Source organism: Lolium rigidum, chromosome 5 (assembly GCF_022539505.1).
Source record: "Lolium rigidum isolate FL_2022 chromosome 5, APGP_CSIRO_Lrig_0.1, whole genome shotgun sequence".
NCBI classification, from domain to species: Eukaryota; Viridiplantae; Streptophyta; class Magnoliopsida; order Poales; family Poaceae; genus Lolium; species Lolium rigidum.
The window spans coordinates 195,679,865-195,698,762 of record NC_061512.1 but is presented as its reverse complement, the minus strand read 5'-3'; the positions used below and the strand labels follow the sequence as shown (position 1 = coordinate 195,698,762).

Here is an 18,898-nt window from a genome sequence, read left to right as displayed (position 1 = left end):
CCACCCCCACATGGGAGGTGGGAATCCCACCTTTGGGTGGGAGTCCTAGTTGGGCTAGGTTTGCCCCCTCCTATGGAAGGTTTTGGTTTCGGGTCTTATTCGAAGACTTGGACACCAACACTTGGGATCCACCTATATAATGAGGGGCCAAGGGAGGGGGCCGGCCACCCCAAGACCACAAGCCGGCCGCCCCCCATAGAGTGGCCGGCCACCCCCTCCCAAACCCTAGCTTTGCTCCTCCACTTCATATTGCCCGGTTTGCTTAGCGAAGCTCCGCCGGACTTCTACACCGCCACCGACACCACGCCGTCGTGCTGTCGGATTCAAGAGGAGCTACTACTTCCGCTGCCCGCTGGAACGGGAGGTGGACGTCTTCTTCATCAACAACCGAACGTGTGACCGAGTACGGAGGTGCTGCCCGTTCGTGGCGCCGGAACCGATCGTGATCAAGATCTTCTACGCGCTTTTGCAAGCGGCAAGTGAACGTCTACCGCAGCAACAAGAGCCTCATCTTGTAGGCTTTGGAATCTCTTCAAGGGTGAGACTCGATACCCCCTCGTTGCTACCGTCTTCTAGATTGCATCTTGGCTTGGATTGCGTGTTCGCGGTAGGAAAATTTTTGTTTTCTATGCAACGTTATCCTACAAGTAGAGGCTCTGGCCAAGTTGATACTTGTAACTCCAAGAGGGAGTATTTATGCTCGATAGTGGGTTCATGCCTCCATTGAATCTGGGGGAGTGACAAAGAACCTCTAAGGTTGTGGATGTGTCTGTTTCCACTAGGGATAAAACATCGATGCTTTGTCTAAGGATATTTGTGTTGATTACATTACGCACCATACTTAATGCAATTGTCTGTTGTTTGCAACTTAATACTGGAGGGGGTTCGGATGATAACCTGAAGACTTTTTAGGCATAGATGCATGCTGGATAGCGGTCTATGTACTTTGTCGTAATGCCCTGATTAAATCTCATAGTACTCATCATGATATATGTATGCGCATTGTTATGCCTTCTTTATTTGTCAATTGCCCAACTGTAATTTGTTCACCCAACATCTGTTTATCTTATGGCAGAGACATCACTAGTGAACTGTGGACCCTGGTCCAATTCTTTACATCTGAAATACAATCTACTGCAATTGTTCTTTACTGTTCTTCGCAAACAACCATCATCATCCACACTATACATCTAATCCTTTGTTTACAGCTAGCCGGTGAGATTGACAACCTCACTGTTACGTTGGGGCAAAGTACTTTGATTGTGTTGTGCAGGTTCCACGTTGGCGCCGGAATCCCCGGTGTTGCGCCGCACTACACTCCGCCACCAACAACCTTCACGTGCTTCCTTGACTCCTACTGGTTCGATAACCTTGGTTTCTTACTGAGGGAAAACTTACTGCTGTGCGCATCACACCTTCCTCTTGGGGTTCCCAACGGACGTGTCGACTACGCGGCCATCAGACGGCCTCCTCCACACTCTCTTGAAGGACGGGGAAGATGGGCCGGTCGATCCAGCCGGCGCCTCCACCGGGCGCCTCATTGGCAACAAGAAGGCCAAGGCCGATAGGAATGCGGCGCCGGTATTGGCAGCCATGGACGCCTCCATCGAGAAGATGATCACCTCGTTCTCGGTGGAGAACAAGGAAGCTGTCGATAGAGCCGCCGTCGTGTGGAAGGCCATCCTCGACAAGCAAGATGCCAAGATCGAGTTGGAGAGGGAGAGGGTGGAGGCGGCGAAGATGGAAGCTCACGCCGCTGCCATGAAGGCAAACAACGAAGCGACGCAACTATCGTTGGCCAAAATATCTCAAGAATCGAAAATCTTGATGGCCGGCATGGAGAAGATGGACCCCTTGGCGCGGGAGTGGCACGAGATGTACCGCGAGTACATCGGCCAAGAGGTGATGGCGGCGCGAGCTACATCGGCGTCTCCCCTGGCACCGTCCATGTCTACCCTGGCACCATCCACGTTCATGTCTCCCCAGGCACCGTCGACGTTCATGCCTCCCCCGGCACCGTCCGCGTTCATGTCTCCCCCCGGCACCATCGACGTTCATGCCTCCCCCGGCACCGTCCGCGTTCATGTCTCCCCCAGCACCATCGATGTTCATGCCTCCCCCGACGACCGTGGATCCTGTTGCAGCGACAGAGCTGCCGCCGGCCGCCGATGAGGAATCCGTCGAGGTTGCGCCGCCCCTGACCTCCTTCGTGTGATCATGCGATCATCTGGCTTGGAAAGCCCTTTTTGCGCCGGAAACGGCGATCTGGTGGCTGTGTGTTGGCCCAAACTTCTTATTTCAAAACCTATTCGTATTTGGTATCCGTGTGTTGGCCCAAACTTCATATTTGTAGACTTATTCGAATTTCTATGGTTGTGTTTGAGATTTCAAATTGAAATTATCTATCGGGGCCGCCTGTTTTGGGGGGGGGGGGGCGGTGTGGGAGCAGCTCCCTCAAATGGAGGATGATGTGTCGGTGTCCCCCAAATGGAGGTGTCGGCGCCCCTGCCGGCGCCTATTTGGGGCACGCCGGTGGAGATGCCCTAACAACAACGAGGTCGGCGAGCACAGTGACAACAAACGGTAGCAACAGCGGCAACAAACAACAAATTTAAATAGGAGACAGATGTCTACGGGTGCTTCTATTCTTGTAGACAGTGTTGGGCCTCCAAGAGCAGAGGTTTGTAGAACAGCAGCAAGTTTCTCTTAAGTGGATCACCCAAGGTTTATCGAACTCAGGGAGGAAGAGGTCAAAGATATCCCTCTCATGCAACCCCGCAACCACAAAGCAAGAAGTCTCTTGTGTCCCTAACACACCTAATAGGTGCACTAGTTCGGCGAAGAGATAGTGAAATACAAGTGGTATGAATGAATATGAGCGAGTAGTAACGGCGCGGAAAAGTGCTTGTCATGGCGTGCGATTGATGGTAGTAATATTGCGGAAGTAAAGATGCGATAGAAACGATAACCAAGCAGCGATAGCGATATTTAGGAACAAGGCCTAGGGATCATACTTTCACTAGTGGACACTCTCAACATTGATCACATAACAGAATAAATAGATAGATGCTAGACTCTACACCATCTTGTTGGATGATGAACACCACTAACTGTGTAGGATTACACGAACCCTCAATGCCGGAGTTAACAAGCTCCACAATATTCAATGTTCATGTTTAAATAACCTTAGAGTGCATGACGAGATCAACATAACCAAACCAAGTACTAACATAGCATGCACACTCGTCACCTTCACACTACGAAAGGAGGAATAGATCACATCAATACTATCATAGCAATAGTTAACTTCATAATCTACAAGAGATCACAATCATAGCCTACGCCAAGTACTACACGATGCACACACTTGTCACCATTACACCGTGCGGGAGGAATAAACTACTTTAATAACATCACTAGAGTAGCAAACAGATAAATTGTGATACAAAACACATTGCAATCATAAAGAGATATAAATAAGCACTTCACTATGCCATTCATAACAGTGAATAAGTATTCGTGAAATATAGCCTAAGAGACCCACACGGTGCACACACTCGTCACCTTTACACACGTGGGACAAGGAGTCTCCGGAGATCACATAAGTAAAATCCACTTGACTAGCACAATGACATCTAGATTACAAGCATCATCATATGAATCTCAATCATGTAAGGCAGCTCATGAGATTATTGTATTGAAGCACATAGGAGAGAGATTAACCACATAGCTACCGGTACAGCCCCGAGCCTCGATGGAGACCTACTCCCTCCTCATGGGAGACAGCAGCGTTGATGAAGATGGCGGTGGTGTCGATGGAGGAGCCTTCCGGGGGCACTTCCCTGTCCCGGCGGCGTGCCGGAACAGAGACTCCTGTCCCCCAGATCTTGGCATCGCGATGGCGGCGGCTCTGGAAGGTTTTCTCTGGTTTCGTCGAACGTTTTAGGGTTTTCGCGACGGAGACCTTAAGTAGGCGGAAGGGCAGCCTCGGAGGGGTCCTGGTGGGACCACACACTAGGCCGGCGCGGCCAGGCCTTGGGCCGCGCCGCCCTACTGTGTCCCCACCTCGTGGCCCCACTTCGTTTCCCCTTCGGACTTCTGGAAGCTTCGTGGAAAAATAGGACCCTAGGCGTTGATTTCGTCCAATTCCGAGAATATTTCCTTACTAGGATTTCTGAAACCAAAAACAGCAGAAAATAGCAACTGGCACTTCGGCATCTCGTCAATAGGTTAGTTCCAGAAAACGCATAAGTATGACATAAAGTATGCATAAAACATGTAGATATCATCAATAATGTGGCATGGAACATAAGAAATTATCGATACGTCGGAGACGTATCAGCATCCCCAAGCTTAGTTTCTGCTCGTCCCAGCGGTAAACGATAACAAAGATAATTTCTGGAGTGACATGCCATCATAACCTTGATCATACTATTGTAAACACATGTAATGAATGCAGCGATCAAAACAATGGTAATGACATGAGTAAACAACTGAATCATAAAGCAAAGACTTTTCATGAATAGTACTTTCAGGACAAGCATCAATAAGTCTTGCATAAGAGTTAACTCATAAAGCAATAAATTCAAAGTAAAGACATTGAAGCAACACAATGGAAGATTAAGTTTCAGCGGTTGCTTTCAACTTGTAACATGTATATCTCATGGATAGTTGTCAATGCAAAGCAATATAACAAGTGCAATAAGCAAGTATGTAAGAATCAATGCACAGTTCACACAAGTGTTTGCTTCTTGAGGTGGAGAGAGATAGGTGAACTGACTCAACATAAAAGGTAAAAGAATGGCCCTTCGCAGAGGGAAGCATTGATTGCTATATTTGTGCTAGAGCTTTGGTTTTGAAAACAAGAAACAATTTTGTCAACGGTAGTAATAAAGCATATGTATCATGTAAATTATATCCTACAAGTTGCAAGTCTCATGCATAGTATACTAATAGTGCCCGCACCTTGTCCTAATTAGCTCGGATTACCTGGATTATCATCGCAATACACATGTTTTAACCAAGTGTCACAAAGGGGTACCTCTATGCCGCCTGTACAAAGGTCTAAGGAGAAAGCTCGCATTGGATTTCTCGCTTTTGATTATTCTCAACTTAGACATCCATACCGGGACAACATAGACAACGAGATAATGGACTCCTCTTTAATGCATAAGCATGTAGCAACAATTAATGTTCTCATATGAGATTGAGGATATATGTCCAAAACTGAAACTTCCACCATGGATCATGGCTTTAGTTAGCGGCCCAATGTTCTTCTCTAACATTATGCATGCTCTAACCATTAAATGAGTGGTAAATCTCCCTTACTTCGGACAAGATGGACATGCATAGCAACTCACATGATATTCAACAAAGAGTAGTTGATGGCGTCCCCAGGAACATGGTTATCGCACAACAAGCAACTTAATAAGAGATAAAGTGCATAAGTACATATTCAATACCACAATAGTTTTTAAGCTATTTGTCCCATGAGCTATATATTGCAAAGGTAAAGGATAGAAATTTAAAGGTAGCACTCAAGCAATTTACTTTGGAATGGCGGAGAAATACCATGTAGTAGGTAGGTATGGTGGACACAAATGGCATAGTGGTTGGCTCAAGGATTTTGGATGCATGAGAAGTATTCCCTCTCGATACAAGGTTTAGGCTAGCAAGATTATTTGAAACAAACACAAGGATGAACCGGTGCAGCAAAACTCACATAAAAGACACATTGTAAACATTATAATACTCTACACCGTCTTCCTTATTGTTCAAACCAATACTAGAAATTATCTAGACTTTAGAGAGACCAATTATGCAAACCAAATTTTAGCAAGCTCTATGTATTTCTTCATTAATGGGTGCAAAGTATATGATGCAAGAGCTTAAACATGAGCACAACAATTGCCAAGTATCAAATTATTCAAGACATTATACAAATTACCACATGAAGCATTTTCTGTTTCCAACCATATAACAATGAACGAAGCAGTTTCAACCTTCGCCATGAACATTAAAAATAGAGCTAAGAACACATGTGTTCATATGCAACAGCGGAGCGTGTCTCTCTCCCACACAAGCATGAATTTATTCAAACACAAACAAAAATAAAAGCACACAGACGCTCCAAGTAAAGTACATAAGATGTGACCGAATAAAAATATAGTTTCAAGAGAAATGACCTGATAAGTTGTCGATGAAAAAGGGGATGCCTTGGGCATCCCCAAGATTAGATGCTTGAGTATTCTTGAAATATGCAGGGGTGAACCACCGGGACATCCCCAAGCTTAGAGCTTTCACTCTTCTTGATCATAGTATATCATCTTCCTCTCTTGACCCTTGAAAACTTCCTCCACACCAAACTCAAAACAAACTCATTAGAGGGTTAGTGCATAATAAAAAATTCACATGTTCAGAGGTGACACAATCATTCTTAACACTTCTGGACATTGCTCAAAGCTACTGGAAGGTAATGGAACAAACAAATCCATCAAACATAGCAAAACAGGCAATGCGAAATAAAAGGCAGAATCTTCAAAACAGAACAGTCCGTAAAGACGAATTTTATTGAGGCACCAGACTTGCTCAGATGAAAATGCCCAAATTGAATGAAAGTTGCGTACATATCTGAGGATCACTCACGTAAATTGGCATAATTTTCTGAGTTTCCTACAGAGAATTAGGCCCAGATTCGTGACAGCAAAGAAATCTGTTTCTGCGCAGTAATCCAAATATAGTATGAACCTTACTATCAACGACTTTACTTGGCACAACTAGGCACAAAACTAAGATAAGGAGAGTTAGCTACAGTAGTAACAACTTCCAAGACTCAAAATAAAAAACAAAATTACTCTAGTAAAATAAACACATGGGTTATCTCCCAAGAAGTTCTTTCTTTATAGCCATTAAGATGGGCTCAGCAGTTTTAATAATGCACTCGCAAGAGATAGTATTTGAAGAAAAAGAGAGCATCAAGAGGCAAATTAAAAACACATTTAAGCCTAACATGCTTCCTATGAAAAGGAATCTTGTAAATAAACAAATTCATGAAGCATGATGCAACAAGCATAGAAAGATAAAACAAGTGTAGCTTCAAAAATTTCAGCATATAGAGAGGTGTTTTAGTAACATGAAAATTTCTACAACCATATTTTCCTCTCTCATAATAATATCCAGTAGCATCATGAGCAAACTCAACAATATAAGTATCACATAAAACATCTTTATTCGCATGCATAAAAGTATCATTACCCTCCACATAAGCATAGTCAATTTTATTGGTAATAGTGGGAGCAAATTCAACAAAGTAGCTATCATTATTATTCTCATCATCAAATATAGGAGGCATATTGTAATCATAATCAAATTTATCCTCCATAACGAGGCGGTACTAAAAGACTACTATCATTATAATCATCATAAATAGGAGGCAAAGTATCATCAAAGTAAATTTTCTCCTCAATGCTTGGGGACTAAAAAGATCATGCTCATCGAACCAGACTTCCCCAAGCTTAGAACTTTCTATATCATTAGCAACAATGGTATTCAAAGTGTTCATACTAATATGTTCCATGGGTTTTTTAATTTTCACATCAAACCATCCATGTCTTAAATCAGGAAATAGAATAAGAAGCTCATTGTTGTCCATTATGCCAAATTAGTGTAAACAAGAAACAAAAAGATGCAATTGCGGGATCTAAAGGAAATAGCTTCGAGTACTTACAACGATGCCGGAAAAGTGCTTAGTAGTCGAGATCCGGAGTGTGAGTACCTTTTACCTTTCCTCCCCGGCAACGGCGCCAGAAAAGTGCTTGATGTCTACGGGTGCTTCTATTCTTGTAGACAGTGTTGGGCCTCCAAGAGCGAGAGGTTTGTAGAACAGCAGCAAGTTTCCCTTAAGTGGATCACCCAAGGTTTATCGAACTCGGGGAGGAAGAGGTCAAAGATATCCCTCTCATGCAACCCCGCAACCACAAAGCAAGGAGTCTCTTGTGTCCCCAACACACCTAATAGGTGCACTAGTTCGGCGAAGAGATAGTGAAATACAAGTGGTATGAATGAATATGAGCAGTAGTAACGGCGCCGTGAAAAGTGCTTGCCTGGCGTGCGATTGATGGTAGTAATATTGCGGAGAAGTAAAGATGCGATAAAACGAGTAACCAAGCAGACGATAGCAATATTTAGGAACAAGGCCTAGGGATCATACTTTCACTAGTGGACACTCTCAACATTGATCACATAACAGAATAAATAGATAGATGCTAGACTCTACACCCTCTTGTTGGATGATGAACACCACTAACTCGTGTAGGATTACACGAACCCTCAATGCCGGAGTTAACAAGCTCCACAATATTCAATGTTCATGTTTAAATAACCTTAGAGTGCATAACAGATCAACATAACCAAACCAAGTACTAATATAGCATGCACACTGTCACCTTCACACTACGAAAGGAGGAATAGATCACATCAATACTATCATAGAAATAGTTAACTTCATAATCTACAAGAGATCACAATCATAGCCTACGCCAAGTACTACACGATGCACACACTCTGTCACCATTACACCGTGCAGGAGGAATAAACTACTTTAATAACATCACTAGAGTAGCACACAGATAAATTGTGATACAAAACACATTGCAATCATAAAGAGATATAAATAAGCACTTCACTATGCCATTCATAACGGTGAATAAGTATTCCGTGAAATATAGCCTAAGAGACCCACACGGTGCACACACTCGTCACCTTTACACACGTGGGACAAGGAGTCTCCGGAGATCACATAAGTAAAATCCACTTGACTAGCACAATGACATCTAGATTACAAGCATCATCATATGAATCTCAATCATGTAAGGCAGCTCATGAGATTATTGTATTGAAGCACATAGGAGAGAGATTAACCACATAGCTACCGGTACAGCCCCGAGCCTCGATGGAGAACTACTCCTCCTCATGGGAGACAGCAGCGTTGATGAAGATGGCGGTGGTGTCGATGGAGGAGCCTTCCGGGGGCACTTCCCCGTCCCGACGGCGTGCCGGAACAGAGACTCCTGTCCCCCAGATCTTGGCTTCGCGATGGCGGCGGCTCTGAAAGGTTTTCTCTGGTTTCGTCGAACGTTTTAGGGTTTTCGCGACGGAGACCTTAAGTAGGCGGAAGGGCAGCCTCGGAGGGGTCCTGGTGGGACCACACACTTGGCCGGCGCGGCCAGGGCTTGGGCCGCGCCGCCCTCATCGTGTCCCCACCTCGTGGCCCCACTTCATTTCCCCTTCGGACTTCCGGAAGCTTCGTGGAAAAATAGGACCACGGGCGTTGATTTCGTCCAATTCCGAGAATATTTCCTTACTAGGATTTCTGAAACCAAAAACAGCGAGAAAATAGCAACCGGCACTTCGGCATCTCGTCAATAGGTTAGTTCCGGAAAACGCATAAATATGACATAAAGTATGCATAAAACATGTAGATATCATCAATAATGTGGCATGGAACATAAGAAATTATCGATACGTCGGAGACGTATCAGAGACACAAAGTGCCGAGCTTTAAATTAATAAAGCCCAAACGGTGGAAGATACAAGAATGCTGAAATCGCTTACAACATCCAATACCACAACAAACACAAAAAAAAAACAAGGAACCCAGCTGAAGACCTGGATGTCCTCAAGCGAAAACGAAGCACCCGGGAGCGACGAAGGTGGAGCAGGGTCGAAGCATCGAACGCGAAGCAGCGGAGACCCGCCTGCCTCAGGAGCAATCTGTCGTCTTGCAGTACTCCTCCATGACCGGAGAGGGCCCCTGCCCCCTCGTCCTGGCTCGAAAGGACGCCGAACCGCCGGCAATGGAAACGCTCCCCTTGAGTAGAGCACACAGCAGGAACCAAGCCTAGCACTAGGGCTGGAACAGAGCCCCAACACTCGTAGCACGAGCTCACCTTGCGAAGCCAAGCCACCCGCCGAGGTTCACCCACGCAGAGCCGAAGCTGTGGACATGGTCGTTGATGAAAAAAGGCCAATGTTGACGAGCAACACTGCCACCTCCACACTGCACGACGGTAGCAACCACTCACCCCGAGAGGTCCCAACAGCAGCGCCTCCAAGGAGAACACGACGCCCGTGGCACCGTCGCCGCCCAACAAAGTTAGGGTTTTCACCCCGGGAACGCAACAGGGGTGGGGTGGAGGGAAGGGAGTACCTCGACGTCGCCACCAATGAGGAAAACGGCGCCACTCAGGCGTCGCCGTCGTCGAAGCCGAGACCGGCCAAGGGATTTCTCCCGAACTCCACTTCCAACCACCAGCACCACCTCCATCCAAGGAACCAGTGGCACAAGGCCCTCGAGATCCAGATCCGGCATGGTGGGCTGCACCGAGGTGAGGTGGCTTCAGATCTGGCGCCGCCAGCCACCGGAGCAGCCCCGCGCCACGACCAACATCCGCCGGAAACCTCGCCACCCACGCGACCAAGATCCTGGAACGCATCCGCGCCCACCGCTCGCCGTCGGAGCCGGTGGCGCCTCACCGAGCAAGGCCGCCGCCTCGCAGTCCCGAGCCCCCACCGAGGGAGCCGCCGGACAAGACCACCCGCACCAAACCGCCGACCAGAGGCCAGCCATCGGAGAGGGGAGCCCATCGAGCCGCCGCCTTAGCCATGGCGAGCCCACCGAGGGGAGCCCATCGAGCCACCGCGGGGGGAGCTGAGAGCTCAGATCCCCACCGCCCCCTTCACCGGCGTCGCGGGCTTAGCCCGGTAGCGCCTCTAGGAGGGGCGGAGATGGGAGGGAGAAGGGGAGGGGGGCGGCGGCGGTGCGCTAGGGTTTCCCCTCCCTGGTCGCCAGGAGGGGGCGACGCGAGGAGGAGAGAAGGAGGTAAGTCAGAACTCCATCAACAAACAACAAATCCCCGAGTTCTTTGCTAGACGAGGAGAGGCGAATAGTACCGCGCCCGGTGGCGGGTAGAACACCGGGCAAACCAACCACGCTCCAAGTGACCCCTGCCTTTTGCCGCACCGACGGGCCTGAATCAAGAATCACACCATACTTTAAAAAACACGATTGTCAATTGACAGCTGAGAGGCACCGGCCGCAAAGCATGCGTGGAAGGGTAAACAGTACACCTAGATCCGTCTTCATCGAAGAAGTCTGGGCTGCGTGAAACAGTGATGAAACAGCAGACGAACCTACATCAGCTACAAGCAAACACGGATACCTAACATGCCTCACAAATACTGTAGGGTGAACTGGGAAATTTCATATACACCACGTGACCATAATACAGATATCCATCTCAAATATTTGCTGCCAACACGTTTTCACTTGTACACAAACACAATCCAAAACCTCCTAAAAGAAATGAACGCTGCTAACGACAGGTGTCACACAGAAGCAGAACATGCATACCGATGCTGTAGGTTTAGCGGTAACTCTCATCAACACGTCAAGCTACAAAACACAAGTCTGATTTCAGGGAATAAAAATAGAAAAAAACCCACCTATAAATCATTCAGACGAAGATGCCGGAGTGGCGAAAATGAAACCAAGGATGACAACTGACATCCTCGAGAAGAGTTTGATCTGGGTGAGTAACATCAGTATGTTCATTCTGCTGAACCACACTACCAGAGCTGGCAAACATATATTGTTCGTTCCAATTCACCTCTGGTGGATTCTGAAGCTACATTTGTTTAAGAAGGGCGAAGAAACAACAAGAATGCACATTGAAAGCAGGCCTACATTATTACAAAATAAATACAGGAAATGTTTAGGTGCACAGTCCAAATTCACCAAAGAAATACTAGGCACACTAAGGCTGTCCATCATCAGGATAACCGCCGCATTACAAAATAATCAATGAGCATGCCAAGAGAAGATTCAGTTGCCTGGTAGCAAAAACATGACTGATTTCTCTCATGAATGACCCACAGCAAAGCGGGGTTGCCCTCAGGCCTAAGCCTCTAATCAAACCATTGAGCTACAAGAACGGTAATACCATCAAAATTACAAAGAGCTATGTATTGGGCTGTTGGGACATGCTCGATGAAGCATGAACTATTTGTGCTTTAGCGAGGGCTATAAGATTCAGACAACCATATCACCATAGAATGAACACGTAGCAGCAACAAGCAAGACAACAACAAGCAAGACGTACTAGAAAGAACTGAATATCTCCATAATAAGAAAGATTCAATGTGAGGAACTATTGAGGCAAATAGGCAAATAATCTATAGTAAGCAAAGGCACTACAACGGCCAACGGGAGCAAGCGAAGCAAAGGGACATGCTAAAATTAGCGATCTTCAGAATTATGAAGCACAAATCCTAAGAAAATTCACATAGAAATTACAAAGGATCAGTTCTCTAACCTATATTTCAGTGGTTATGCACCGAGTCAAAAGGGCATATAAACATAGTCCATGTAAACCTATTTCTATCCCAGTACCATTTAGTTGGATTCAATATTGTTGGATCTGCAATTGGGTTGGATGAACATTCTGTGAACATACAGATTCAGAACTAGCGCATCACAGAAACACAATTGACATCTAAAAAGCACCAGTTATTGAAGAAGTCAGGCGTGCGTACAAGCAAAAACAGCAGGTTTTGTCTCATCTTCAGGACAGAAGACCACACTATACATCAAACAGTCCTAAAGGTGCAGAAGAAGTTCTCCGATAAGGCATGTAAACCAATATGTCAAGCGTCAAATAATGCAATGATCCTGCCTGCCTTTTGCCGCACTGAAGCACCGGCCGGGCATACATGGAAGCGGACATAGTAGATTCCACCTTCAAAGAAGGATGATGAAGCTACAGACGAAACTTCTTAAATCAAAATGATAAGCTACACAGCGAACAGTACTCCTAGGTTCCATCTTCATCAAAGAAGGCTGGGCTGAGCTAAAAGTGATGAAACTACAAACAGAGCTTCTCAAATCAAAATGACAAGCTACACAGTAAACAGTACTCCTAGGTTCCGTCTTCATCGAAGAAGGCTGGGCTGCGTGAAAAGTGATGAAACTACAGGCAGAGCTTCTCAAATCAAAATGACAAGCTACACAGTAAATCACTCGCTACACAAGCAACACGGAGATTAGGATGCACTGGGATATTCAATACGGAACAAGCAATCAGAAATATCCATCTGAAATATTTGCTGTGAATCATGTTTTCAAGCCGAAACCTTTAAAAAGAAATGCTGACAACGGCTGGTATCATCCAGAAGCAGAACATATATACTGATGTTATAGTTGGACCAGTAACCATCTACTACATGCAAAATGAAGCAACAAAACACAGATCTGCCTGCACAAATTAAAATGGCATCAGAAGAACTTGACCATTCAAATTGTAGATATGAGTTTGATCTGGATGAGTAACATCTATACTCATGCTGCTGAATCACACCAGAGTTGGAAAGAAATATTTCTGATTCCAACCCACCTCTGGTAGATTTTGAAGCTATTTGTTCAAGAAAAGCAGAAGCAAAACAATATGAGTTCATTGAAAACAGTCTTACACTGCAAAATTTGAATAGAGGAAACACACACTTCATACTCACCAACGTGAAATACAAGGCACACTAAAGCTATCAATTATCAGGATGGACACCACATTACAAAATAAGAAACACATCAAGAGAAGAATCAGTTGCCTGGCGACAAATAATGACTGATTTCTCATGAGTTATGCACGGTAAAATAGGGTTGCCCTCGGGCCTAAGCCTCTCATCAAACCATTGAGCTACACAAACAGCAATACCAACAAAATTACGAAGAGCTATGTACTGCACATGCTTAATGAAGATGATTAATGAAGCATTAACTCTCTGTAATTTAGGAAGGCCCATAAGATTCAGACAACCATATTACCGTAGAATGAATACGTAGCAGCAACAAACAAGATGTACTAGAAAGAACTGAGAAGCTCCATAATAATATTCAAAGTGAGGAGCTATTCAGGCAAACAATCTACAGTAAACAAAGGCACTACAGCAAGAAGCAAGCGAAGCAAAGGGAACATGATAAAATTAGTAATCGTCAGAATTATGAAGTACAAATCCTAATAAAATTCACATAAAAATTACCAAGAAAGGAACTGTTCTCTGAACTATTTGAGTGGTTATGCACAGAGCCGAAAGAACATATAGTTCCCATATCACTTACCAGTTGATATGCACCCAACATGGTCCATGTAAACGTATTGCTATCCCTTTACCATTTAGCTCAATTCAATATTGTTTGATCTGCAGCTTGTTGACGAGGAACTCATAGAATGGGGATTGGATGAAATATCATCACCAGACAGAGAATCCGAACTATAGCATCTCAGAAATACAATTGACATCTGACATGCACCAGCTACTAAAGAAGCCAGGCATGCGTAGAAGCAGAAACAGCAGGTTCATCAAACAGTCGTAAAGGAGCAGAAGAAATTCTCCGATAAGACATGAAACCCAAAATGTTAACCATGTGTCAAATGATGCAATGATCCATTTCAACAGTAAACCAAGAAGATAAACTAACATATCTCAACTCACACACTAATGCAAGAGGAGAGAATCGCACCTTTGTTTAAAAAAGTCATACAAGATTCACTGACCAATTGAGACCAGAACAAATGATCATACAGATATCCACATGAAACACTTGCTTTGAAGATGTTTTTGCTCATACAAACAGGAAGCAAAACCTCCTAAAAGAAACGCTGAAACCAAAAGCTATACAGAGATAGACCACGTAAAGTGATACAGTAGATGTGGCGGTAACTCTTATACTAATACTGGAGTGCAGATACTGGTAATTCTCTCTGGCATGCAAAATCAAACTATAAATCTCTTCAAAAAGGAAAGCAAGACCTAAACTACAACTCTGAGAAAGATTACCAAATGCCTGGTAAAGTTCAATTTGGATAACTAACATCAACAATCTTTCTGCTGAGTCACACTAGAGTAAGGCAAATTGCTGGATTCTAATTCAGCTCTTGTTAATTTCAAATATATCTCTTTAAAAGAAGCAAAGAAATAGCAAAGAGTTTGCATAGAAAACACAGAGACCAGCATTGTAAAATCTAAACTGAGCAGATGTTCAGGTGCACACTCTACATTCACATATACCAGCATAAAGGGCCTGGCGCACTAAAGCTATTGACATCACAGGATAACCAGTGCATTTAAAAATGAGAAACACATCAAGAGAACATTCACTTGCCAGACAGCAAAAAACCACTGATTTATCATGAGTGATGCACAGTAAAGCAGGCTTGTCCTAGGAACTAACCTCTCACCAAACCTTTGATTATGCAAGACAGCAATGCCAACAAAGTTACAAACAGCTATATACTTGCAAATACAAGATGCAGTAGAATATATTTTAGAAGGCAGAATACCATAGCAGCAATATACGAGATGCTCCCATTTTAAGATTAAAAGTGAGGTGCTATTGGCACACAATCTGCAGTAAGCAAGGACATTACACGCGGGAAGCAAAGGGAACATTAAAAAAAATCGGGGATCATCAGATCATAAAGCACAAATGCAAAGACAAATCACTTTGGTGGTTATGCACAGAGACAAAAGCTCATCTCACTTGGCCAATTGCACAACATGCTCCATATGTAACATCTGTGATATAAATGATCGGTTTTTAAACCTACTTGTGTTCCTCAATCCTTCACCATCTAGTTCAGTTCAGCATTATCTGATCTGTACTTCATTGACCGGGGTATTGGGGAACTCATAAAATGGCGTAGAAGAGCGAATGGAAATAAGTGTATGATATGGGAACTACAAAGTTACATGTAAATGTAACTGTAAGCTTCAACAGGAAGTCGATGCAAAATCACTGATCACAGATAAAAAAATGCATACCAGTTAAGAACTGAATAGCCAACACACGAACCTAAATGTCCATACTTCCAGAAAATGATTATTACAGGACAATACAGCATTTATAACCATAACTAAAGGGTTCACTCTGTAAGCTACATAAATGCTATGATCAAAAGAGACAGAGGAACAAAAGAAGATGATGGGCTCATGGGCGTAACCAGAAAGGGTGGCGCTCAAAATCGTCTTGCCCCTGGTACAATGAGGTTGGCATGTCCTGGCAAATTTTCCTTTTGGTTTTTCCGTTTGACTTCCCTAATACATGATGCCCCTCTTCACATAAAGCAGTCATTGCTACTTTTGAAACTAAACAGAATTCTACAAAGATGGTAGCATGACACTAATTTGAGAGATCAAATATAATAGATAACCTGGACTAACTAGAGATATAATCGTGGCTTCTTTGACTGCCACAGTTAGCCATGCGCCTGCCGGTGTAGGCGATTCCCCAAAAGGAATGCACAAAACGAGTAGTATTTGATATACTCCTTTTAGATAAGCTTATACTAAGAAATGAGAAAAGAAGGGATACATGTTGTTAAACTCTACAGATGGTGTGAAGGGTAAGCATAGTAGAATTTTATGTTGAATCAACTTTACCAAGCAAAACCAACTGTGTCATGTGATGTAAACGAGCCAATTGAGGAATACCACAGGTAGGTATAAGGGGGAAAAGTGGTACCTTTTAACCAGGCGCCAAGTAAAAGGATAGTCAGAAGAAAATCACACACATTTGAGCAGACAGACAGACAGATTTCTCTTGTGATAAATAAAAGTTGATGATTTATTTTTGACTATCCATAACTCAGTGAACAGAGGTGGTTTCCCCGCCCTCCGTGCCTAGACCATACAACACACCGGCGTATCTCTCGGTCAACCCGCCGAAGTACGAATCCTTGAGCTTGTTGAACGACAGCGCGGTGAGCAGCGAGTCAGATCCCGCCTGGTGGCAGATCCCGACCCGCTCGACGTCGAGCAGCTCGGCGAGCTTGTTGAGGCCGCCGTGGAGGCTGTTGCAGAAGCGCATGAGGTGCTTGATGTCGTAGACGACGGGGAAGTAGATCCGGATGAGGTCGAAGAAGCCCGCGCTGGTGTCGGGCAGGGAGGACCCCGTGAGCAGCTTGAGCAGGTACCCGAAGTCGTAGCCGCTGTGGAAGGTGACCCAGTGGATCTCCGGGTTGAGCACGACGCCGGAGGACATGAGCAGCTCGGCGAAGCGGCGCGCGCACGCGCCGTCGGCGGCGTGGCGCGCGAAGTCGATCCCGCTGCGCCGGAGCAGGTCGATGGAGTCGGCGGCCGCCACGTCCGTGCGCGGGTCGAAGCCCCGGAAGTTGAACTGCCAGACGCAGGGGCGGTTGTTCGGGGAGGGGGTGGGGAGGGCGCCGTGGGCGTCGGAGAAGGTGAGGCCCAGCTGGATGAGCTTGAGCATGTCCACGTTGGCCTTGAGCGTGGCGTAGTTGAAGTCGGCGGGGGACTTGAAGGTGCCGAGCGGGCGGCACACCACGCCCGGGAACTCCGTGTCCATGGCCACGTACGGGTAGTCGTCCACGATGTCCCGGATCACGGCGAACTCGGCTTCGAGGTTGTCTGCCCATACCTCGCGGATCTCGACCCCCTCGGGCTTCTCGACGGCCGGCGTCGCCATCGGCTGCCGCGCATCCAAAGATTCGAGCTTTGCGGACGCTTGTGCTTCCTGGAAGCTGTGGGGCGTGGGATGGAGGGAGGGCGGGGCCCACGGGTCACCGGCGCGGGGTGGGCGGTCCCGTGGGGCGGGGCGGCGCGGCGGGAGGAGGAGATCTAGGGGCCAGGCGGAGGCGGAGGCGGAGGCGGAGGAGGGGAGCTTGGGATTGGGGATTCTGGGGGAAGAAGATGAGATGAGGGAGGGACGAATGGGGAAAGTGGGTGACGTGCGCCGCCCGGGTAGGGTTGGTGCCACGTGGCGGGACCTACCGATGGCGGGACCCGCGGCATGATTGCCGGCCGAGAGCGTGCAGAGGGATCTGTCTTCCTGGGTGGCTGCCCGGTGGGGCCAGTTTTTGTGTGGAGGTGAGGGTGGCACGTCAGGCATAGGCTGTGGATTGGAACGAGCAACCAAGGAAACTAGGGAAAAAGGGTAGATGAGCAATTTGGTTTTGTTTTGCTTCCTCCAAAAAAACGAGAAGAGAAGGAGAGGTTGCTGGATTTTCTTTGACTTGGGTTTTGGTCTTGTAAATCTCCCTTTCTCACGTTATTTCTTTCCCTTTATCTATCTTTGTTTTGTTTATACTAGGTAGATCTATTCTAAAATATGAATATTTTATTTTTTTATAAATAGATGTATCTACAATTAAAATGTGTCTAAATACATCTTGACGAAATCAAGACACTTCTAACGAATTACCTCATACATTAATAAAGGAAAATTATTTACAAACATATATACATGTCCACCATGACTCATGCCATGGTTCGATTTTGTTACATCCTCAGGCTCAAGGTTCCAAATAAAATGTTAATATGCTCTATAAGTTCATATTTCACCCGAGATACTTATGTTAGGACGGAGTGACAAAATTGTACAACATAGGAATAGAGAGTTTTGTTTTGTTTCCACAAAAAAAAAGAAGGAGAGGTTGGTGGATTTTCTTTGACTTGGGTTTGGTCATTGTAATTTTGAAGGTTTTCGGCTTGTTTGATTCAAAGGAGCAACATAGAAATAGGGAATTTCACTAGTTATCCACTAAATATAAAGGAATCGAATAGATGAATACACATACTCGTATGCATAATAAATGTCGAGTCTTTAATTCCAAATTGAACTAAAGCTCCTGCAGTTGTAATGGATCTGAGGGAGTAGTAAATTATTCTCTTGTGCTCTGCTTTAAATGTGCTCTGCGTTAGAAAATATATACGCATTCTTCAATCTATTGGACCTCCTTTTGAAATTTGTTTGCAGAAGAGTGAGATCGAGATCAAATCTAAGCTAAACGATAGCTGCTTGCTGGGTTGTATGGTTCATGTTTATTGC

General features: G+C 45.3%; 1 protein-coding gene across 1 annotated transcript; it reads right to left on the bottom strand.

Annotated features, from left to right (window-relative positions):
* Positions 1-16,582: 16,582 nt before the first annotated feature.
* LOC124653601 (probable CCR4-associated factor 1 homolog 7) lies at positions 16,583-17,594 on the bottom strand. Its single transcript, XM_047192666.1, has one exon. The coding sequence runs from the start codon at positions 17,534-17,536 to the stop codon at positions 16,697-16,699; it is 840 nt and encodes a 279-aa protein (XP_047048622.1). The 5' UTR covers positions 17,537-17,594; the 3' UTR covers positions 16,583-16,696.
* Between the last annotated feature and the right edge of the window lie 1,304 nt (positions 17,595-18,898).

Coding starts and splice junctions, on each gene's coding strand:
- LOC124653601 (XM_047192666.1), bottom strand. CDS start 17,536: ATGGCGACGCCGGCCGTCGAGAAGCCCGAGGGGGTCGAGATCCGCGAG.